Source organism: Leishmania martiniquensis, chromosome 9, assembly GCF_017916325.1.
Source record: "Leishmania martiniquensis isolate LSCM1 chromosome 9, whole genome shotgun sequence".
NCBI lineage: Eukaryota > Euglenozoa > Kinetoplastea > Trypanosomatida > Trypanosomatidae > Leishmania > Leishmania martiniquensis.
The window spans coordinates 475,771-498,962 of NC_090144.1; the positions used below are offsets into that span (position 1 = coordinate 475,771).

General features: G+C 63.2%; 4 protein-coding genes across 4 annotated transcripts; all 4 read right to left on the reverse strand.

The window, feature by feature from the left end:
* Positions 1-1,017: 1,017 nt before the first annotated feature.
* Positions 1,018-1,959, reverse strand: LSCM1_07643 (uncharacterized protein; the record flags this gene model as incomplete). Its single annotated transcript, XM_067325006.1, has 1 exon — positions 1,018-1,959. One exon carries the CDS (start codon positions 1,957-1,959, stop codon positions 1,018-1,020), a length of 942 nt encoding a protein of 313 aa, XP_067180851.1.
* Positions 1,960-3,308: 1,349 nt separating this feature from the next.
* LSCM1_07644 (uncharacterized protein) lies at positions 3,309-7,529 on the reverse strand (the record flags this gene model as incomplete). The annotated part of the gene is made up of 1 exon (XM_067325007.1): positions 3,309-7,529. One exon carries the CDS (start codon positions 7,527-7,529, stop codon positions 3,309-3,311), a length of 4,221 nt encoding a protein of 1,406 aa, XP_067180852.1.
* An 840-nt stretch (positions 7,530-8,369) lies between these two features.
* LSCM1_07645 (uncharacterized protein) lies at positions 8,370-9,623 on the reverse strand (the record flags this gene model as incomplete). Its single annotated transcript, XM_067325008.1, has 1 exon — positions 8,370-9,623. One exon carries the CDS (start codon positions 9,621-9,623, stop codon positions 8,370-8,372), a length of 1,254 nt encoding a protein of 417 aa, XP_067180853.1.
* Positions 9,624-20,432: 10,809 nt separating this feature from the next.
* Positions 20,433-22,415, reverse strand: LSCM1_07647 (uncharacterized protein; the record flags this gene model as incomplete). The annotated part of the gene is made up of 1 exon (XM_067325009.1): positions 20,433-22,415. One exon carries the CDS (start codon positions 22,413-22,415, stop codon positions 20,433-20,435), a length of 1,983 nt encoding a protein of 660 aa, XP_067180854.1.
* Between the last annotated feature and the right edge of the window lie 777 nt (positions 22,416-23,192).

Genomic DNA, 23,192 nt, shown 5'->3' on the forward strand with positions numbered 1-23,192 from the left:
ACGCACCAGATGGCCACACTCCACAACTCTGCGAGCCTTTTCCCCTCCCCTTACCCCGTCGCCCGCTGCGAGTTCGCTATGTTATCGTCCCTGCCTCCCGGGAGCCCAGCGACTGCAATGGAAAGAGGGGCATGGGTGGGGTGGGGGTGGGGCTTGCCCGAGTGTGCGTGGGCCAGAGAGGGGGATGGGAGAGCGCCACGAATGACTTGAAGAAACGCAGAGAGAGAGAGCGGAACGGGGCTAGCGCCTCTGAAATCACAAAGAAGGGGCGGGCGGTACCAATGCGGGTGGCCCTCTACTTGGGCGCCATCACCCAATGTGGAGGCTTGTAAACTCAAGAGCTGTCAGACAGTTACACCCTCTCCTCCACCTTTTTTTTTCGTCGTGCGCTCTCCTCCCCGGGTATGCAACATTCGCCCAGCTCACGCGTCACAGCCACCAGACACACAGCGTAAGGGGAAAGCAAACGGTGTGAGACGCCCGTATGTGTACGTGTGTGTGTGCGTGTGCGCGGGCAGACAGGCAGCACACGCGTAAGCGCAACAGACACGCCAAGGCAGCAGTGCAGCGAAAGATACAGAGAAAGAGGACCACACGCCGCGAACAAGGCGGGAGGGGAGAGTTGAATAAGAGGACTGACACACACACACACACGTACACATGCACACTGAGGAGCTGAAGATGCGGGTGCACCCTCCGCATTCCTTCATGGGCCTCTCTGAGCCTTCTTCCTTTCACTCTTGCGTCTAAAACTGTATGCTTGTGTGACAGTGTGTGCATGTATGCGTCACTCCCAATGCCGCGGACATCTCATGTCTCCGGAGAAGTGCACCCGTTCCAGTGGTGTGCGTGGGCATCGGCGGCGGCCGCGTCTACCCCCTCGGCAGCAGCGCCCCGTGCCCTCGTAGGAGAGAAGGCCGCGCCAACGACTGGCACACATCGTACCACCGCACGTGTGCTGATAGCATCGCTACCGATTCTTTCCCCTCGTTCCTCATCGCCGTCCTCGCCGAAGTACTAAAAGGGCGTGCAGCGCTGCCTTAATGCCTGGAGCATCCCCGCCTCTGCAGCATCAGTTGCGCTAGCCGTGCTACTGAAGTCGTTGCTGTTTGGCGGCGCCATAGCCAACTCGACGCAGCAGTCGTCGGCGATCGCGGGTGCACAGGCGGCCTCGCTGGCGGTACTGATGCCTCCCCGCATGGTTGCGGCCACAGCAATGTTGTGTGTGATAGGGGCCATCTCCAGCGGCGATGAGACAGGGACGCTGCCGACGTCACCGCCGTTATCTTCCTCCGCAGTCCCCGCAGCGCTCAGCAGCTGCTTCACATAGTACAGCGGCAAGTCGAAGCAACGTTGCAGGGGGCTGCGGCACACTGGGCATTCGCGTAGACGCTTGGCGCAGAAACGGCAGCAGCAAACATGTCCGCACGGCGTCAGCGCCACGTCAATGTGACGGGCGCAGCAGATGACGCACCCCACCGCATCGTCAATGTCCCTCTCTTCCGTCTCTGCCAGCTCCCTCTTGAATTCGCGCGCCTCCGCGCGGCGCAGCAGGAGGCGCTTGCGGTAGCTCTCGATCACGCGGCGGTGCTCGAGGACCCAAGCGAGGTGGCGGCCCACGCCGGACATGATAATGCTACCGAGAAGCACCAGCACGCTCAAGCTGAAGCAGCCAATGATGACACTGCTCTTCGGCATTTCGTACCCTACAACGTCATCCGTGCAGTTACCGCACGAGGTGGCCCCATCACAGCAACGAATCGCGGACGAGGCAACACAGCACATCGGCTTCGCATCCGGACACGCCACGGACCGCATGATCTGGTAGGAGCAGAGGTGCGGTGTACGGTAGGCAACGTATGTCTGCCGCTCCAGTCGAGCATCGGCGTGTTGGACACCGCTGCTGCGACCGAGAACGACGAGCAGCGCTGTGAGGAGAAGTGTGGCACATGCCGTCATGACGGCGGTGGCGCTGTGCTGCGGATGCCCTTAGGATGTTGAGGGCGGCGTGTAGGAACGAAGTGGTGGGAGAGAGAACACTTGAGTGCGGGTGACAATGGTGATAGGGCGGCGGTGGTGCGTGCTGTGCGCGGCGTACAAAAAAGAAGCGCCACTAGCGGTGACAGAGACGGGGAAAGGCTAACGAAAAGGGAACGCAATGAGACAATTTCAGTCAGAGACGCCCCAAAGCGTGGGAAGAGGCGACAGAGGAGAGGCCCTCCGCACGCACGCACACACACACACACACGTGCGCGCTGGCTCTGCTCTCAAAGATTGGGTATGCGCTGTGGGCCCTCCTTCTCTCTCCCTCGCTCTTTCTTTCCTCGTTCCCTTCGAGGACACGTGAGTGATATATATGTGTGTATGTGTACCTCAGTGTTGACGCTGCGGAGAGAGAGCTCTGCAGTGGCAGCAACAGCAACAGCGAAGACAGCGAGAGGACTGCTCAGCCCATCGCTGCGAGAGAGACGGCAGATAGAGGACCACCCCAGAACAGGTGTGGAAGGAAAGGGTTAGGGGGGAGGCAGATGGCGTCATGGGGTGGAGAGAGAGAGTGCGGGTGAGTGTGAGAAGGTCACGTGGTGCAGTGATACCTCCTCCTCTCAAAGGCACCTTCCCAGTCGGGTGATGCCGAAGGGTGCACGGAGCGGCAGAATCGCCGTATCATTACCTCCCCCCCAAACACACACACACACACGCACGCACTCGTCATAGATATGCGCCCCGCTGTCCTTTTGCCGGCTTCTCCTTGTGTAACGCTCTCGTCACGGAGCGAGCCGCTCATCGCAGCGTCCGAGGTGGTATCGGCGTGCGCAGAAAGTTGGCATCAGGCATGCGTGTCGGCCGCCGCCGCCCCCCCCCCTTCCACACGCTGGACGCGTTCCGTGAGAGTGGGCATGAGAAGCGCCGCCGCCCTCCACATCCGTCATTCGGTTTAGCTTTTCGCAGTTTAAACACACACACACAGTTCTGAGGTGGTCTCGCTTACCGTTACAGAACAATACGTCTGCAGGCGATGGCGCACAGGTGCGGCCTCTCTCCGCGCGCGCGCGCACGCAGACACCTCCGTGCAGGTGCCGTTGAGAGTGGCCGCCATAGATGAAGCGCCGCCTCCGTTATTATCAGCAGTGCGGGCGTAGGGGGATCGAATAGAAGAGAGGAGGCGAGACCACACACACACACGCAAACGTACACAAAGCACCGTCCCCATAGAGGTACCTGCTAGTAGGGAGGGGGAGGTGGCTGGCGCCGCGTTCGAGAGCTCGCCCCCCTCCTCGCCCCTCCGCCCCCAGCGCTCTCTCCCCTGCCTACGCAAACATCGCATTCGCCGACGGGGCGCTGCGCTCCCGCGTCATCGTCCTCTCCACCTCAGCCTCGATCATGGCCATCGTCACGACCCGCTCCGCCACTGGTAAGAGCGCCGCGGTGCAGCAGACATTGAAAGCGATCGTGCGAATCAGCTTGGGTGAGATGCTCGTGGCGCTGAGGCGGCCATAGTTCACATCGCTGGCCCTTGGCACGCGGTCTGGGAAGGCCCTTCGCCACAACTGCTCGCGCAAGGGGCGACTGGGAAGAGCAAAGGTCAACTCTGCTTGGAAGATCATACACGACGAGCGCGAGTTGATGCTCGTCGTGGAGAAGAGGTGGCGACCACCACTCCCGTCGCGGCTCACCGTTGTTGCGATGACGATGACGGGCCGCGGATAGCGACGTGCGTGGTACTGAATGAGCTGAGAGAGCTGCAGGCTCTTGGAGGACTCGTTGAAGAGGACCTGAGCCTCGTCGAAAACGATGATGGCACCGAGACGGCGGCCTTCCTCAAACACGGCGTGCACCCGCATCTCCTCCCGAAGGAGGAGTTCCGCTACGTTGCAGAGGCGGATGGTGGCGCCGCACTCGTAAGCGATGGCCTCTGCCGCCAGCGACTTGCCCGTGCCACTCACGCCCTGGAAGAGGTACAACGTCCCGTGGTCGTCGTTGGCGTCCTCGCTGAAGCCCCACTCGGTGTACAAGGTGCCACGACTCTTGGCACTGCTTGCGATCCCCTCCAGCTTCTTTGCAAGATTCGGCTCAACGACCAGCTCGGCAAGAGTGCGTTTCGGGGTCAGGTAGAACGCGCTCATCCCCTCCGGCAGCTCCGCGGCGAGGAAGAAGCCGCGGAGCTGCAGTCGAGCGCCTTCGTCGAGGTCGCTCATTGTCAGCATGGGTGTGACCGACTTCTCGCGCGCCACCGCCCTGCTCATGGCGGCGAGGACGGCGTTGCGGATGAGCCCGCCAGAGAGCTCGTAGTTGAGCGCCAACTTCTCGAGGCACACGTCCTCCTTCACCGCGAGCTGCTTGGGGATGTGCGACTTCCAAATGCGCAGCCGCAGTTGGTGGTCCGGCGGCCGAAATTCCATCATGAGCGAAATGCGCCGGTTCATTGCCTCGTCGAAGTTCTGCGCGCGGTTCGTGGCGAGGACAATGAGACCGTCGTACCGCTCGAGCTCGGACAGGAGCGCCGTCACGGTGCTGTTGCTCGTGCGATCCTCGAAGAGAGACTCGCACTCGTCGAAGAATAAAATAGCGTCACTCAGCTTTGCCTCGCGAAAGAGAAAGCGGAGCGCGTCGGCCTCCGCCTTTGTCGAGGAGCGAAACTGCGACACACTGACTAGTAGAATCTTTTTGCCGAGGTGATGCGCAACGGCGTTGGCGAGCATCGTCTTACCGGTGCCGCTCGGGCCGTGGAAGAGCATGACAAGGCCTCCGCGCCCGGTACCGAGGCCGGCGCCAAAGCCGCTGCCCTTCTTGCACTGCTCGAACAGGCTGTAGTGCTCGATGGTGGACAGGACACGCTCCATCGTCGAGGTCGGCAGCACGACGTTAGACAGCTCCACCTCCGGGAAGTACAGCTGCGAGCCGGGCACCATTTCTGCCGTCTCGGCTGTGATGCCCATGACATCGTCCACAATCTTTCTATCGATGTCGACGAGGTAGTCCATTAGGTCCGTGTTGAAGCACGAGCGGCCGACGGAGTCGAGAGTGAGGGACAAGACACCGTGAGACACAAGCGGGGCGGACTGGTAGAAGGCACGTCGTGCCACCACACGCTCCTCCAGCGACTCGCACAAGACGAAGAGCACGTACCCCACAGTGATGAGCCGCTGTCCGTCACGCATAACATAGCGCCCATTTACCGCTACCAGCATGTCATGCGAAATAACGTTGCCCACCATGAACAGCATAATTTGCTTCTCCATCTCTGTCAGCTGCAGTCGCTGGGCGAGTTGCTCGATGCGCGGGGTGAATGTGCGGGCAGCGAGAGTGGCCTGCAGCCGTGACTCATGAACCGCGACCGCGACGCGCACTTTTCCCTTCAGCTCGCGTATCGACGCCTCCACCTTGGACTTGGGGGTGTAGGAGTCCTCTTCGTCCTTCATGTCGCCCTCCGCGTAGCGGATGCGAATCATATTGGCCAGGATTCGAAAGGCAGCGTCCATGTACTCGATGTCGGACTCGTAGGGCACCCCGCGCATGGAAGAGTCTGTGTTCGATGTGGCAGATGGCGTAGAAGACGTCGCCGCCGCTGCCCCTGCAGCGGTGCCGGTGCTGCGATAACGCTGAGCGAGGGGGTTGATATCGGCAAGGGCCAGTCGTACCTTCCGCGGTGCAGGTGCGGTTGCCGTGGTCTCGCCGCCGCCCTCGGGCCGTTGTGTGGCGTCCGACGCACAGGGCGGCAGCGGCATCAGGGGAGCTGCAGACGGCGTCACCACCGCCGGCTCTTCTTTGCCCCCCTCACCGTCTTCTGCCCCCTGCTGCTTCTCTGCCTCAGCGGTGCTTTTCGCAGCCGCAGCCGCTGCGGTACCGCCGCCGAGTCGTGCGGTAGCGTTGCCGGAGAGAGTATTGCTGAGGTGGTGCAGAACGGCTCGGTGGATCGCATCCGGAGCTTTGGAGCTCAGCCTGGTCGCGCCAATCTCATTCAACACATCGTCCAGCGCCTCCTGTGTCAGCGTCATGGCGCCCTCTGCCGTCGCGCCGTCGTCGTCCCCCTCTTCCTCCTCCTCCTCCTCGTCCATATCGCCCTCTTCGTCACCCTGCCTTGACGCGGGTGAAGCATAGCCGTTGCCGCCGACGCGCCCCTCTGTTCTCGGGGCCGGCGTAGCAACCGCGATGCTCAGTATCTCGGCGTGCCGTTCTTCGTTGAGCACCTCCAAGAGCGCGGTGCGCTCGAGCTTGATGAGCTGCTCTTCCGATAGCTGATCTCCGCTCAAGGCACCAATCGCCTCGATCGGGAGCGCGTACTTACACTCCATGAAGGTGGTGCGCATCTTGATGTCGGAGAAGATCAGCCCCTGCTTCCACAGCACACCGCTCTCTGAGAGAATGGATAGCAGCTCCTGTGGGGTGAGCTCGTTGTGGTACGCAATGCTCGCCGGCCGCAGCGGCTCTGTGATGCTGCTCGGCGCATAGCGGCCGCAGTGGCACACCAGCAGGTACTCGAACGTTCGGGTAGCCTTCGCGGAGAGATGCAGGCGCTCGCTGAGTCGCACCACACGTGGCAGCAGCGGCATTTTCTGAAGCCGCGCATCGATGAGAGCATCGACGAGCTGGACGATGCCGTCCATGCACGGCACGCATTGCTGGCGGAAGTCGAGACCGACAACTTCGATGCTGCGGAGGACTGCGGTGCTCAGGGCCATACCTGAGACGAGGTAGGCGTAGTGCTTGAGGTACACCAGCACGTCTTTGGCGGCGAGGTAATCAGAGTCGGACGCAAAGTTAGGGATGTGCGCCGCGCCGTACTCGCACAGTCGCTGCACCATGACGCTTGGCTGGTAGTCCAAACTGCTGGTGTCATCACCCTCGTCGACGGAGTCGTCGGCTGCCATCGACCTCGACCCGTTGTGCGCTACACTGTGACGATGCCGCTTGCGCCCTGCCGCCTTACCATCCGCCGCTCCCGCGACAGACGCTGGCGGCGTCGCCTGGCCCTCCCCAGGCGGCAGCACAACGCCCTCAAAGAAGGGGAACACGCGATGGGGAACGCTGACGAAGGTTAGCGTTGCCACCTGGGCCGCAACGTCCACGGTCACCGGCTTCGCCGACATAGTTGCCGTGCGACTACCGTTGCAGCTACCTTCGATGCCTCTTCTGGCGTCAGGAGTCTTCGCTTCAGCTGCCACAGCCGACGCTGCGTGGGCGCGGCGTGGCACCGTTGGCTGAGCGCAGAGGAGGAAAAATTCGACGTACAGTCGCAGAAGGCCCCAAAGGGTGCGCGGCGGCGCTGACGCAAAACGCCCCGTGTGGTAAAAAATTTGCGCACGGCGCGCTGCTGCGGTCAAGTCTGCCGGTGTCGCGTGCGCACGGACTGCGACACCGCATGCGTTTGTTCCGCCAGACGAAGGCGTAGGAAGGTACGAGGGCAGAGTTGGTTTTGTGTAACCTGTGGGTGCCGCAGCAGCACCCATGGCCGCTGTGCTCAGAGGTTCCGCAGGCACACCGACACCCGGCCTTGTCCCGGCCGTGCTGCGCTTCTTCTTTGGGGGCATCAGCGTAAAGCGATCTAGACAAGTCAGGAGTAGGTGCAGCAAATCTGTACGTGCACGATGGAGACGGAGGTGCGTGCGTGAGTGTGTGTGTGTGGAAAGTGAGAGGGTACGGGGGCGCGCCGCACTGGTTGGCGCCTGCTCACTCCCTACGGCCTGATGGCCTGTTGGCAGGGGAACGGTATGACGAAGCGCGGGCCTGCGATTAGGGCTGCAGCGTTGCGGCGGGGGCTCGTGGGGAAAGAGAGAGGCGACGTCCCTTGAACGCCTGTCTTGCGGACTTCAGCCTCTTCTATGCAACGATGGATGCTGCGTGAATCAGTTTTAGTGTATGCGGGCCTGCGTGCAAGAAGGGAGGCCAGGGGCGGTGGCGTGGAGCAGTCCCAAGTGAGGAGCAATGACAGGGAGTGCCGGCAGCTCTTCCTGCGCGGAGGTGAGTGTCCAGCGCTTTCTCTGCTCCAATTGCGCGTGGCTGTGCCGCTCGTGCCGTCAACAGCAGTGATAGAAAGGGCGTGCGGGAGAGGGAGAGGGAAAGCAGTTGTGTGCGTGTGCATGAGAAAGAGAGAGAGCGGAGAGAGTGCGCGACTGGCGCAGCAGGGCACGGACGCGGCGGCCCGTACTGTCCTCTCAGTGGAAGGGGTCCTTTTGTGAGGAGTCGTGACACTTTGGTCACATGTCGCTCGAGTGCCACTCTGGAGGAGAGCCACACCGATACCGGAAGGGAGAGAGGAGAGGGGGGAGGTGGCGTGGCTCCACACTTGCGCGTCTTCATCTCCGGCCCCCCTTACGCTATGCCTCTCTCTACGTCGCCAGACGCACGTGCCACTGCGCCTTACATCTCCTTTAGTAGCGGCACTCCTCCGCTGCATGGCCGGCAGTGCCACACCGCGCGCACCCCTTAATGGGAACCATTAACCCCTCATCGCCGTCTTCGTCGACGCATCGCTCCTTTCCCCCACACCTCTCCGCCGCATCGGCAACGGCCCTCGTCGCCCCTGTAGCCGCCCGCTGCGGCTCTTGCGGCAGCACACGAGTACGCGATGCCACAGGCGCGTGCGGCGAGCAGCTGCCCGCTTTTGGCACTGGCAGGTCCGCGGCATCCGCACCGATGTAGAGCGAGGTGCTCAGGGGTGCCGTTGGGCACGTGTAGGTGCGCGCGAGCGACACCACACCAAGGCACCGAATCAGCTGCACAAACGACACCTGCTGGTCGTAGCTCATCTCTGCCCAGCGGATCGGCAAGGAGGGGTATGGCGCAGGAGCGCTAAGTTCGTCCCCTCTCACTGCCGCTTCCTGCCTCTCCTTCCGGACCTTCGCGCACCGGCGCAGGTACACCAGCAGCACTCCCATGTACTCGCTCTGAAGCAGACGAAAGGGGCTGCTGCAGAGCGCATCGACCGCTGCCGCAGCGCTCTCACCGCACTGACACTGAGCGCGCACCGCGTCCTCCTCTGCTGCCGTGATCCGTGCGGCATACTCGAGCCGCCAAACGCGCGTCGAGGCGTCATAGGAGATGCGGGTGGGACGCGGCAGCGACGCCGGGTGGCCCGCCTCCTCCGTCTTCACCGTCTCAGCCCTTTCCCTCTCGGCTTGTGGCGTTGCAGCAGCGCCCTGAGGTGCAGCCCAGTGGTCAAGAAAGACGTGAAGCACGGGCTCGACAACGCGAGTGTAATGGCTCAGAAGATGACGCTCCTCCATCACTTCCCCTGCAGCAGTGTGGGCCACGATCACGTCGCCCACCGTCTGTGGCCGCCGCTTCGCTGCGCCGCCGTCCTCGTCACCCGCACCGAATGGCCAGCAAAAGAAGACGAAGAGTGAAAGGCAGTGGGTGAGAGCCAACGCCACAGTCATCTCGTAACGCCGACCACGGATCGACACCTGCACACGATGATCGTCGGCAACGGTCGGCGGGACGGGAAGAATTGGACTCTCGCCTGACGACTGGGCAGAGTTTCTCAACGGGCACCCGTCGCCGTCACGTGACACAGTGCCAAGCAAGGGAAGCAGCTCCGGCACAATGTCCGCCACGCACAGCGGCTCAGATGGCAGAGATGGAGCCACCGAGGGGCCGCTCTGTCTCTGTGGTACAACGGACATGGGGTGGGGGGAAGGTGTGAATGGATCGGCTCTGAGGGAGATGATATGAGGGAGGCGCTCACGTGGAGGAGAGCGGACGTGCGCCCAACGAGTGCCTCTCACAGATGTGTGCCTGGCACAGCGGATGAGGGAAAGAGGAAAGGGAGGGGGGAGAGGGCGGTGAGCGTCACGCGGTCTTTGAGGGAGAGCAGAACGTCTTCAGTCCACTCGGCATGAGAGCCGTCGTGCGGATGGTGGAGGCAGGCGAGCAACGAGGAGAACGATGGAGGCGGCACAGCCGTGCATCCGATGACGGTGTTCACTCCTACACAGAGAGCGGCCGCCATCTGCAAGGCACACTCAGATTTGACTTCACTGCCTCGAGAGGACGGCCCGCCAGGCACCCCCTCCTCCCCTCCCTCAGCAGCACCACCGCCACGACTACGAGCCGCGCGCAGCCACCTTCTCTCCAGAGAAAACACAACAACAACAATCGAATAGCCTCGCCTGTACAGCGCACCCCTTGTGAGACGAATGCAATGCACATGGCACTTCGAGAGCCCCGGCTGCCCTGCGCCTTGCCCATGGCGTACGCCTGCGTCTGTGTCTCTGTCAGCGACATGCTCGCTGTTTTTCTGCCGCTCCGTTACGTCTCTCCGCACCTCGGCCATTGGAAGAGGCAAATACGACACACACACACACGGCCCTCGTCAAACGTTTCCACCTGCTGACCACTACCGGGTCGTGCGTCTCCCTCCTCAGTCCAGCGCGCAAGATACGTATGCGTCTCGCACCCCCTCTGTGTGTAGGCGCTGTCACTCGGCGTCTAATCGTGTCTCCTGCGCCTGCGCTACCCGCTCTCGCTTCGTTAGCTCTCTCAGGAAATGGATCTTGCTGTGGTACGTAAGACAAGCGGCTCGGGAGCGGGCCGTGCAAGGAGTGTCCATGATCTCGATAGAGTCAGCTGACGTGTCAAGCAGCGCCGCCTCACTCGCCTGCGGCTGCAGTGTGGGGTCGCCTGCTTCCGCGTGCACGAGCATGCGATAGAGCGCGAGTGGATCCTCGTCATCCGCGTCCAGCTGCCGCTCCACATCCTCAGCCGAGTTATCCACCGTGGTCACTGCATGTGAGGGCGCTGCACAAGCCATAGCAGCCATGCCCACCGCGCGAAGAGTATCCCCGCTGCCAAAGCACACACACAAGTCCTGCGCACGCGTCAGCGCCACGTTGAGGCGATGCCGGTCCGCCAGAAACCCAAGCCCGTAGCGACCGAGGCCCCGATTCGCACTACGCTCCTCCACGGAGGCACCATCGCCATCATCGCTGCTGAGCCCTTTCTCCCTCTCCTCTGTACGCCGCACCAGCCGCTGCAGCTGCACCGCGCTCAGCGTCCGCACGCAGCTTAGGATGATGATGCGCTTCTCCTTCCCCTGGAAGCTGTCCACTGTCGCCACCTGCACACCACTGCGGCGCTCCTCGTGCGTCAGAATTGACAGAATCGCGTCCCTCTGCGCGGTGTAGAAAGTAATGATGCCAACGTCCGCTGCCGCCTCCCGTGCCGTCATCTGGAGGAACGCGCGAAGCTGCCGCATGCAGTCTACCACAGCGGCGGCCTCTTGGCGGTTGAGCAGCGACCGGCCGCGCCGCCGCTCCATCGGCGAGTCACGCACGTCCACAAACACAAAGCGCGGGCGCTGGCCGAGCTTCTGCGCGATGGTTGTCGTCGAGGCCGCCTGGTCGCTTGGTGCACGCGACCGCGCAAGCACACTTCGGTCGGTGAGCAGCTTCGAGTCGTAGAAGTACTCGTTGGGAAAGGCGACGATGTCGGGATGCATGCGGTACTGCCTGCGCAGCAGGTAGGAGGGGTGCCCGCAGGCGAGCAGGCGCACCAGTAGACTGCGCCGCAGACCGCAGCGGCTCGCTTCCCATGACAGCACCGTGGGCTGCAGCTGCCGAGAGTCGCCAACGAGCACGCTCTTGCGTTTGGCTAGGACGACCGCCTGCAGCACGGCCGGTTCCGTTCCCTGCGACGCCTCGTCCACGATGACTACATCAAAGGTGAGCCCCGGCACTTGGCGGGTCACGTGGTGCAGTGAGCCGAGGGTAGAGAAGACGACGGTGGCAGACTCCAGTGCGTGTGCGCGAGCCGCGCTGCGCACGGACGCGCTCGCACCAGCTGCCCCGCTGCCGCCCCGAAGAGTCCCTGCAGTGGCGCAAGAGCCGCTCAGATGCACCTCAACAACGTCGTCGAGGAAGACGGGCTGCGGAAGCCGCAGCACTTCCGCGTCCACTCGGTCTCGCACGCCGACGCGCAGCACTCCATCCGCAACAAGCGCAAACGCAGGGCACTCATCACCCCCGGGCGCGGCTCCCCGCAGCTGCTCGCGCAGCCGCACCACGCGCAGAAGCGCCTCATCCACTGCACAGTTTGATGGCGCGCACACCAAGACGCGCCGCGCGGCGCCCCGCGCACGGCTCAGGTGGTGGAGCAGGTTCAATGTCAGCGAGGCGACGGTCTGCGTCTTGCCAGTGCCTGGCGGCCCCTCGATCACGAGCACCTCCGGTGAGCGCGGAACAGGGGCCCGCGTGCACTGTGCGACCACCTCGTCATCCCAGCCGGGACATGCGGCGTACAGCACGGCTGAGATGGCGCGGGCCTGCCAGTCGTTGAGTTGCTGTTGGAGTAGTAGGCGCGCACGCAGCTGGCCAATCAGCGGCCGAGCTCGAGATGGGTCGGGGGCGGAGAGGAGGGAGTCGGCCCAGCGATAGAAGGCCACGCCAACAGGTGCTGTGCTGCGCGGGTCGTAGAGGGTGGCGGCAAAGCGCGTATGGTCGACCTTGTGGAGCGCCTCCAACTCCATCAAAGCGGCGTTGAGAGAGGCGAGCTTTGTAATGTAAAACGTTGGAGAAGAGGCGACGTCGTATGCCATGCGAAATACATGGAGAAAGCGAAGTGGGAGAGGCCCGTGAGCGCCAGACGACTGCTCCACCACCGATGACGCAGCGCAGAGCGTTGCCGTGCGCCCACCCGGTGACAGCGAATACACGTGGCACACCTGTGCAGCGCAGCCCAGAACGCGCCAAGTGGGTGGCAAAGTATTGACCATCTCTTCCATACGACGCTGCAGTTCGATACTGGGGAAGTCGGAGAGCGGCCTTCGCAGCTCGCGCTCCACCCACGTGGCCAGAATTGTTTGCAGGGGCAGCAGCACCGCGACCGCATCGCCCTCTGAGAGGGTGGCGGAGAGCCCCTGCTGCGTCGCGGCAACCACCGCCCCATCAATGGGCTTCGTGCAGATGCCATGTGAGGCTGAAGGAAACTGCGCGCCGGAGGCATACGGCTGAGCGTCTTGTCTCGGTCGTTGCAGACACACAGCAACGGTGGGATCGGCGCAGGTCCGCACATCAAAATACACCGTGAACGAATTCGGCATGACCGCGCCGTTGGGCCTACTCGGCGCCGCGCAGCTGCTCTGCACCGCTATGCACAGCGGCGGGATGCCCAGATGCAGTGGTAGCAGGCTGCTACAGGCGCACTTCACTGCAGGCGGCGGCGGCGCCCCCCCGCCTTTCACCACCTGTGCCCGCGCGGCTGCTTCACAGCAGCGATGCGTGAAGAGAGCGCCGCCCCCATCCTTTCCTCTGCGCAGAGCATCCAGAAAGTCTTCGTAGCTGCGAAGGATGGTGCAGCGCAGCTCTAACGCAATGTGCGGGGCGAAGCGCAGAGCGTACTCGCTCGCGGCGTCGCCAAACGGCATCGAGGCAGACGTGCTCAGCGACGCACCGCTAGCGGGAGCGGCGACCCCGTCAGAGGAGACGCGGGACAGCACATCGGACGCAGACACAAACACTTCCGGTAGCACAGGGACTTCGGGCGCCATGCACTGTGACGAAGGGCCAACAATGTCATGAACGAGCGGTGGCTGCAGGTGAAGCAGATTTGTGCTGATGGCCACTCGGCGCAGACGGTCTTGCAGCTGGCGCAGCTGTTCGGCATGATGGACACGGTGCGTGTTTCGGGCATTGAGCTCTTGCAGTTTGTGCTGCAGCTGCGTAGGGGCCGCCCGCGCGGTGGTGGATGCCGCTGCCAACTGGGACGTCTTCGGCACCTTGGCAGGCGGCATCAGCACAGATGCGGGTGAAGGTGGTGCGACTGCGCGTGGCGAAGGAGGACGTGCCGGGTGGCCCAGCGACTGCACCGCAGACGAAGCCACCATCACGTCCTCCGCGTCACTGTCCACGCTTATCGCCATCACCGCAGGCAAGCCCTTGTCGGCCAGGCAAAGCGGTGCGCTCTCAAAGCCGCGGGTGTCTGCCCCACTGACGGGCGGAGAGTGGTCCCGTTTCACCTCCACGTGCGCGAGGGGTCGATCTGGGAAGAGCGGCTGCTGCCGTAGATTACGGCCTGCCGTCGAAGCGGCAGAGTTGCCGTGGCCACCGTGGTGGGCTTCTGCGATGGCTGAGTTACTCATCGAGAGAGCAACCTTATCGCCGCTACAGCCACCTCGAGACACCTCCACCGCCGCGGTTGACCGCGTAGCGGTCCGCTGCTGGTCCAACTCTACCGCCCGCTTTGCTTTATTCACGTGCCGCAAGCGCCTTGCCGCGACGGCCGCCTGCGTTGCCTCCACTTCCTCTTGTTGCAGCGTGGCCTCCTCCAGTTCGAATTGGCGGAAGCGGCGCTCTTGCGCTGCCAGGGACTCGTTTATGGTCTGCATCGCCTGCTCTATACCGCGGCGCAGCCACAGGACGCCATCCTGGGCCAGGCGCTGCCGCACATCGGGGCTTTGTGAGCACAGCTGCACCAGCAGCGGCTGAACGTCCTGCACAAATCGCGCATCACGTGCAGCGGCAGCCGGCGGCAGGGCGTTGCTGATACGGAGCAGTACACTGGCGAGGCTATCCCGCGGGTACTGCTCCGCCTTCCGCAGCACCTCGGTCAAGAGCCGCTGGACAACACTGTGGCGGTGCTGCGCCGCCTCCGCCAAAGTGTCGCTCCGCCGTTGCCGCCCACCCTTTTTCTCGATAGCGCAGCACTGGCCCTCCTCGGCTGCCTCATCGACGGCCAGATGGGTATTGCCCGCCACACGCGTAGCTGCCGCGATGGGGGCCAGCATGGGAGCAGTGGGAAGAGAGAGAATAACGTCCTCGGCGAGCGCACGGCGCTGCCCCACGTCCAGCGTCGCCACATCCGCCAGCAACGCCGCCATCCACCACCCGCACTGCACCTCCCATTCGCTCATCTGGTTCCAGCGGCACTCGCACAAGAGCGTCAACCATCGCTGTCCCTGTGCGCGGGCGATGTTCGTGACGACAGCGTCGTCCATATCCCACGTCGCACCACCGCCGCTAGCGGCACCGGCGGCGAATGCGGCCGTGTGGAGAAGCGGTGGGTCGAGGCGCAGCTCCGGCTGCTGCACCACAACGCGTCGCCACACCCACTCAGCTGCCTCAGTTGACAGCGTGCGGGCAACGGAGCTCGTGATGCCGACGCAGAACACGGCCCTGAGCCGCTCAGCGAGCTTGCCAGCTTCTGCATCTTCGGCAGCGACCACACGTAGGGCAAAGAGAAGGCGTAAAAGCGATTTCTCCTGAGTCAACACCCGAGACGCTGCGGCAGCAGCGGCAGCCTCAGGTGACGCGGAGGGAAGCCCAAGCCACACGCGCTTCAGCAGTGCGTGTTGCTCTTGAAACGTCTCGGCCATGGTTCGCATGCAGCGCTGCACCACCCACTGAAAAGGCGGCGGTGCGCGCGACATCGCCTTTGCTGGCGACATGAAGAGCCATTGAGGGCAGGGGGTCGCGTCTTCTTCCGCCAGAACTGTTAGCGCGCCACAGAGACGTGCCAGAACCTCTGAAAGGGAAAGTGGGTCACCGCTGATGTTGCCTGCGTGGCTGCCGCAGTGAGCTGGAGAGGCAGCGCCGCTCTTGCACACTTGCACCATGAGGGTTGGCAACGTGAGCCATACACGTTGAAGGCACACCGTGGGGACACGAACCTCGTCGACCGGCGCGGCCCCACCTCTCTCCTGAGCCACAGCGCCAGCCGCAAAGGCGCGTGCATCCACGTGGAAGAGAAGACGATGCAGGCGTAACGCGTGTGCGCTACGTGTGTGCACGATGCCGCCAATAGTTAGCGTCAGCAGTTGCGACTCGTGCGCTGCCAGTGTGTCGTGCACGTAAGTGGTGCACAGGAGGCGTGGCAGCGCTGTAGCGAGGCTGCCGAGCAGCATAGAGAGGCCATAAACGGCCTTGTCGAGCACCAAGATGGGGCTCTCCGCACCGTCCGTCGCGGCTGTCAGGTCCTCGGCATTGGGTTTCGCCTTCGCAGCCGCCATCGCCTTTGCCCACTGAAACTGTTGCGCCGCATTCTTCAACAGTGGTCTCAGCAACCAGCCTGCGCCTTTGCCCGGAACCCACACCAGCGCTCCTGCGCCGACATCGTCCTGTCCACTCTCCTTCGTGGTGCCGCCGCCTTGGTATCCAGGAGCAACTGCAACGGCGGGGTCCATGGGAGATGGCGCAGGCGCGCCGGGGCGGTCAGCCCGCAGTGGTGCCGCAGCCCGCGGCGTCGGCGGATCTAACGCTGCCGCGAATCTCCAGAGCCACTCTAGCCGTCCTCTGCGCCACGCTTCTTCCTCCTTGCTCCCCGCAAGACCGCTGGCGTTGTCCAGGAGACAGTGGACGAGTACCTTAGCCAGCGTCTTCCGTATGTCGATCGCGGTTACGGCGTTCGCCCGTGGCATGCGCGGATTACATGAAAGCAATGTGTTTAACGGAGTGAGCAGCTGCGTCATGGCTGCCTGTGACGCGTCCGGGTGATCCGCGCGCGCGGAGGAGCTCAGCGGATGCCGGTGCGTTTGATCGCGCCACACCTCAAGCAGTGCACGATGAATGCCTTGGTGAAAGCCCTGCAGTGCGTAGAGGATGAAGCTACCTCCGAGCAGCAGAGCGGTTGCACGGCACTTGCCCAGTAAGGTAGGCGACGGTGTGGCGGAGGCGTGGTCAGCTGCTGCGGTCGATGTCGTCGGCAGGACCTCCACCGCCTTCCCAAAGTGTGTGTCCCACGCGGTGAGCACTGTAAGAAGGTGGAGGATACCGTCGGCGACCGTTCGCACGCGGTCCTCCATCACATACGGTTCCGCCTCCCCCTGCCGCGCAGCGGGCGTGCCTCCGGTCGGCGAAGGAGATGCGCGGCCCCCGATGAACGACACCTGCGCCGGCAGCACCGCTACGTGCTTGAGGGTGCACAGCAGCCGCAGCGCGAAGGCTATGAGAATCGTAAGGGCACTCCCTCCGCCGTCGCCGTCGCTGCTCGACCGGATCGACGCCAACGATTTCTGTTGCGGCGCGGCGCCCGTCATCAAGCGCAGCAGCACATCACGTGCCCAAACGCGAACGACACGCAGAGGATGAAACAAAAGTAGCACCAGCGTTCCGCGGTAGCCCACTATCGGCTCGTGCGCTCGTCCGCCCTCGGGCAACTCTGCGAGACCGGTAGGCGGCAGTGTCCACGGTAGTGGCGCCGTTAGATCATGCGCATCGGCCTGTGCTGTGGCGCTGCTATCGATTACTGTTCCCGCCTTCGGCTCGCCGCTGAGCTGCCTCACCCAGTCAGCACCGCACACCGCAAGTAAACCATGCTGGTAGGCGTTCGAGAGGAGAGCTGCGGAGGGCAACCGCGGTGCTGAACCAGCGGCGTGCGACAGTCCCGAGGCGAGCCACTTGCTGTGGCGCAGCAGTTGCGCAGCCACGTCCAGTAGCTGCGAAGGGCGTGTAGGAGCACCCTCGACTATTGGATGGAGCTCCGGCATACTGACCGAGCTCATCGGCGAGCCCGACTCGACCGCTTCTTCCGGGGTCGGGGACAGCACAGAGGTTTGCTGCTGCGGCATGGACGGAGCTGATACTGCGGTCGGGAGACTCACCAGCATTGCGTTCAGTATAGCCACTGACTGAGCTGGAGGCGACGCGCGTGCGGAGTCTGCTGCACTCATGGAGAGCGTCGCTGCCAATGTTGCTGCGTCATTCAACGCTGCCTCTGCCCCGCTCTTGATGTCACAGCGCAAGATCACCATCCACTGGGTCACGTACTGCAGCACGGCTGCTGTCCACACCTCCCGCGAGTGCTTGTCGGCGCCGCACGCCGGAGCCGCGCTGTTCGGCTGTGGCGGGAGAGGCGGGGAAGCGTGCACATCCACAGCTGGAGGGACCCACTGCGGCCAGCTGCTTGGGCTGCAAGTACTCTTCACATACGAGCCGTACGCGCTCATAAGCACCTCCGCCGCAACACCTTGTCGCGGTTGTGCTGAGGAGACGAGGATCCCGGGAGAGAGGTGGTGCGTACGCCTGCCTCCACTCGTGCCTATAAAACCTTGGAGCAGATGGCGAGGAGAGAGACAGGACGGAGAGGAGGGGTGACGAGGGTTGTGTGTGTTGGTGGTGGTGACGAAATGGGGGGGGTGGCGGGACGTAAACGCAGAGTTGGACAGCCGGTGCTCCTTCATCTCGCGGGCGTGCGCACGCGGATGGGGGGAGCGGAAGTTACGCCAAGAGCACTCTTGGTGAGCAGCGCCGCATGCCGGCACACACACACACACACGTGTACAGAAACACGTTTGCATTTACCCTTAGCACCACGGGCCTTTCCAGTGGTGGCGGCCCGCACACATTCGCAGGCAACAGTGAACAACGAACCTTAGCCACTCGAGGGATGGTGGTGGTGGTGGTAAGCGCACCGCCCATTGAGGGATGCCCCTACCCCTCATCACAACTGCCGAAGGGAGGCGGCGTCGCATGCGTCAGCGATTTGGAGCGGGAAGGAGGCCGATGGAGAGAGGCATAAGTGCACACGCGTTTCGACGGCACGTCTCAGGCACAGCGACAAAAAAAAGAGAGCTCCGATTGACTGTGTGCCTTTACCGGCAGCAGCATACGGACAGCCGTGCGCAGGGCCTCTTTGCTCGCCAGCCGCTCCACACCTTAAACGGTACTGCGTGGCTTCGTTAGTGCCCTTTCGTCGACCTCTTCGCTAACGGCGCTCGCCATCAGCTCTGTCTTCCCCACCTGCTTTGCCATCACGAGACTTTCCAAGCACACGCACAAGTCCGGCGCTCGCACCAGCTGCCCCGCTGCCGCCCCGAAGAGTCTCTGCAGTGGCGCAAGAGCCGCTCAGATGCACCTCAACAACGTCGTCGAGGAAGACGGACTGCGGAAGCCGCAGCACTTCCGCGTCCACTCGGTCTCGCACGCCGACGCGCAGCACTCCGTCCGCAACAAGCGCAGAGGAGGCTGCTAAAGGGATAGCTGTGAAAGCAGTCTGCTGGTAGACGCATCGCTGCAGTGAGAAGATGGTATGCGCCGCCGCCGTCGATGCTCAGTGCAGCATCTTATCCACGGCTCGAGCGTGGATGCGGAAGGCCGGGGTAATCCAGGCGCCGCAGGAGCACTGCGCCCCTGTCCAAGACTGTGTTCCAAGCTTCGTGCGGCAGCGAGGGTTGCGGCAATAAATGGTGTCGGGCGCCACTGCGGCACCGCACGAGTACGCCTCGCGAATATCCTTCGCCACCCACGGAGTCTGGTCAGGGTCGAGGAAAAGACTGGTGCACAGCTCCGTTGCAGAGCGCGTTCCCGACCGCACCTCGCCGAGCGCGCCGTCGTCGTGTGAGGCGCCCCCGCGTCGAAACTTGAAGGCCTTGTTCGCCCCCTCCTTTGGGTCGTGCGGCAACACCTCTGCAGCGTCAAAAAGGTGCGTGCGACAGTGCCGGCATGCGTAGTAGTGATGCCCGCGATCGCTGGGGCCAAGCGCATGAGTGCCTGGGAGCACAGAGGCTGTAGCTGCGTTGCCAGTGCTGGACGACTCGGCCGTGGACGCGCGATTCTCTGGCTCCATGATGCCTCTGTTTCCGCTCGCCGGCGACGTAATGCGGTGGGTGACGGAGCGATCAACGAAGAGGAGGAGGAAAGAGGATGATGACGGTGCGAGGACACCTTTCCGCTGTCGCGCAGCACCTTCTTGGACTTAAATGACCTCTCCCCCTCGTGACGAGGTGTAAAGGCGGTCTGATCTCCCCAGCGGCGCTTGAGTGTGAGGCCTGGTGTACGCAGACGTACCATACACGCTTGCACCGGCGTGTGAGCGGAGGCGAGAGGGGCGAGCGAGGAGAGAGTGGCGTGCGGGTGTGTTGGGGGAGGGAGAGCAGTGCACTCACCCCAATGCTTGGCAGTCGCGCGCGTGCCCCGATGCTACCATCGGGTGAAGAGTCAGCGAGCTATGCGGCGGGGTGTGTGCAGGTTTCTGACGAGGGGTCATTTCTTCAAACGTCCCACACACTGCAGCGCATTTAGCCGCCCCCGACAACGGCCACCGCTGTCAGAGATACAGGAGAGATATGCGTCCATCGTGCCTGGGAGAAGAGGGGCCAGCTGTATTTGTGCGTGTGTGTGTGAAGGGCAGCGCTGCCAACTGCGCGGGAAGGTATCGCCAGCGGTCGACCAGCGCGGGACAACATCCACGTGGGCGCCGGGAAGGCCGATGCGCGAAGGACGAGGACGGATAAGTGGATGGAGAGCCGAATGCGTGTATACGGTAGCACCCCTGTGCTTCCCCAACTTTGCCGATCCGCCGGCGTTCCCCAAGCGCGTTGAGGCCCGTCGCGGCGCTCCCTTTCCTTCCTTCACCTTTGCAGCAGCGCCGGCTGCTGCGGTTTCGTGTCCGCCTCCACCTCGCGCCTCCCCCACTCCGGCCCAGAGGGTGCGCGCACACGCGTACGCACGTGCCCGCATGCAGCCGCCCCCTCCCCTTCCCCGCCATCGCTGTGCTCCGCCGTGTTACTGTCTCTGCTTCTCCTCGATCGTCTCAACGAACCGGAGGAATTCTTGCGTGATGTGCGTCACTTGCGCCACAAGTTTGAGCTGATCGCGCGAGATGCGAAGCGATCCCGGCGCGGTCACAGATGCACCTCGCCGGCCCGCAGCGCTGTCCGGGGCCGATGAGGGGGTTGCGGTGGTGCAGCACAGCGCGGCGAGCTGCGGCCACTGCACGAGAAAGCGCACAAGGTATAGGTAGTGAAGGTCGTCCGCAATGGAGCCACACACGGCGGCAGGCGAAGAGGCCGTTCCGTTTGGACCGCGGCAGCGGTCCAGCGCGCGCAGCGCAGACCACTCGTGGAGCTCTGCGGACTCGTTTTCGTAAAGCAGGAGGTGCGCCGCGGTGCTCCGGTACACCTCCGCCACCACCGCGAGCACAGATAGGTACAGCTGCTCCTCTCTCGCAGAGTAAGCGAACGCATCAGCAAAGTCGCTGCCACTGCGCTGCGAGGCAAAGAACTGAACGACAGACTCGCGCAGGAGCTTCAGGACGTGACCTGCACTGCAGGAGGCGTCTATGTACACCGCCGTCGACGCCGCCGCCGCCTCTACGCCGCCCGCAGCAGCTGAGGGATCGGGGGAGGCTTGGGCGTCACCGGATGACACCGCGGGCGGGTACAGCTCGTCGCGCGACACGGACGCTCCGACTCGCCGCAGCGGCAGCCGAGCGTGGCGCACGTGATCCAGGGTTAGTCGTCGGCGCAGAAGCGGCGGAATCGCCAAGCTCGGCTGAAGAGGAGTGGGGCAGACTTGCGGTGTTGTCTCCGCTACCACCTGCACCGAAGGCGCTGGGGCGGGAGCGCGAAGACGCCCACCAGAGGCGGTGACGCGCTCATCCGCGCGCTCGCGCTTGCGTGAGCCGGCCGTTACCAGACTGCCGTCGACACTGTCACTGACCGCAGTGGCCTTTTCAGCTGCAGCGGTGGCCTCTGTGTGTCTGGCACGGTTGATACCGTTACTGTCCGCCACATTGCTCGAAGTCGCTGACGAAGCGGAGGCCGAGGCGGCGCCTTTGCTTTGGTACACGTCTGCACCCATCGTGGTGCCGCGCAGAAAGGCGGCATGGCGCAAGACGAAGTCGTCCACGCGGCGGTGCGCAAAGGCCTGGAAAGAGAGTGCGAGGGTAACCCACGACTCCACCTTCGCGTTAAAAGTGATGCAGTTACGCACGAGCAGCTCGATGTCATCACGGAGTCTCAGGAACGACGTAGCAACTGTGTCACCGTAGACGGGGGTGGAGCCGGTCGTGTAGTACCCCTCCTTCGCGCGCTGGCACATGAGGATGAGGTGCATGGGGTTTGGGCACATCTGCTGATAGCTGTCGCGCAGGTCAGGATACGCCTCTGCCACGTCCACGGAAAAGGCGCCGCCGTCTTCGCGGCGATTGAGCGAATCCACCAGCTGTACCATTTCTCGGGCACTGGGGACCGCTGCCGCTGGCGCCTTGGACGCCGCTGATGCGCCACCACCGCCCTTCTTCGATGCCGCAGCATCTGATGGCGATCGCTCTTGCGGCGCGCTCCAGCTCGGCAAGCGCAGCCGCGACGCGCGGCGCCCGCCGTTGTGCGCCACGACGAAGGCATCAATCTGATCAAGCGCGTAGCGCTCGAACTTTGTCGCCGTCTCCGCGTACGCGCTCGTGGGGCCGTTGTACGTGACGCAGTTCGATGCCATCAGAGCAATATCGGCTCTTAGCCCCTCCAGCCGCACGTCGTAACTGTAGTCGCCTTCCAGTGCCTTCTGCGTGGCGGTTGCGAGATCGCAGCGTTGCGGGCAGACTTTCGTGTAGGACTCGGCCAAGTACGGGTAGGTCTGTAGAACGTCTACAGCGAAGATGTGGTGATCCTCGGCCCGGTCGAGCGAGCGGACGAGGGCGGCAACCTCCTCCTCGTTGTAAAACTTCGGCGTCCCCGACGCGTTCGCTTTGGCTGCACCTGCCGACATGATTGTGATAGAGCGTCACTGAAGTCACACGGACAACTGCAAAAGAGGGGCGAAGCTCCTACAGAAACTCTCGACACTGCGAAGTAAAAAAAAAGCGGTGGTGCACTCTAACGCGCACACGCACTCGATCGAAAAGGCCGCCGCGGAGCCGCCAACCTCTATGAGAAGGGGACGATTGAAGGCAGACTGCGCACAAAAGCACTTGTGCGCAGTCTGCAGGAGATTAGGGAGACTGGGGAGTTGGCACTCGCACCGATAAACTGTGGCAACCGGAGAGGCAGAGGAGGGCTTGCAGGTGTCAGCCGCCAGCGAAGCACTCAGGCAAGTTTACGGCTACTCCTTGGAAATGTGTGTGTGTGTGATGCACACATGTCCATGAGCCGATGCAGTGCGCGTCAGCCGAGTTAAAGGACAAGATGATGTGATGCAAAAAAGAGAGCACGTTGACGTGGGGGGGGTGCTGACAGGCGACAAGATGGACATGAGGAGGAGAGCTGAGGGTGTGCAGACGTCCCACCCGGCCGAGCATTACCACTGTGCCATGCGCTCTGCCTCCCAAGCACACGCGCGCACACACATACGCAAAAAACACTCGATCACGGAACGCTTTTTTCGGAGTTGAGTACCCGCGCCCTTTTACTCTCTCCTTATGTGCGTGCATGCGTCTTCCTCTGCCTCGGTCACCGTTCCTACCGCTCCCCAACGCCGCTTCTGATCCCTGCCTAGCGCACGGTACATTGACGCCGCATGACACATCGTGTTCACGGATGCTATCGA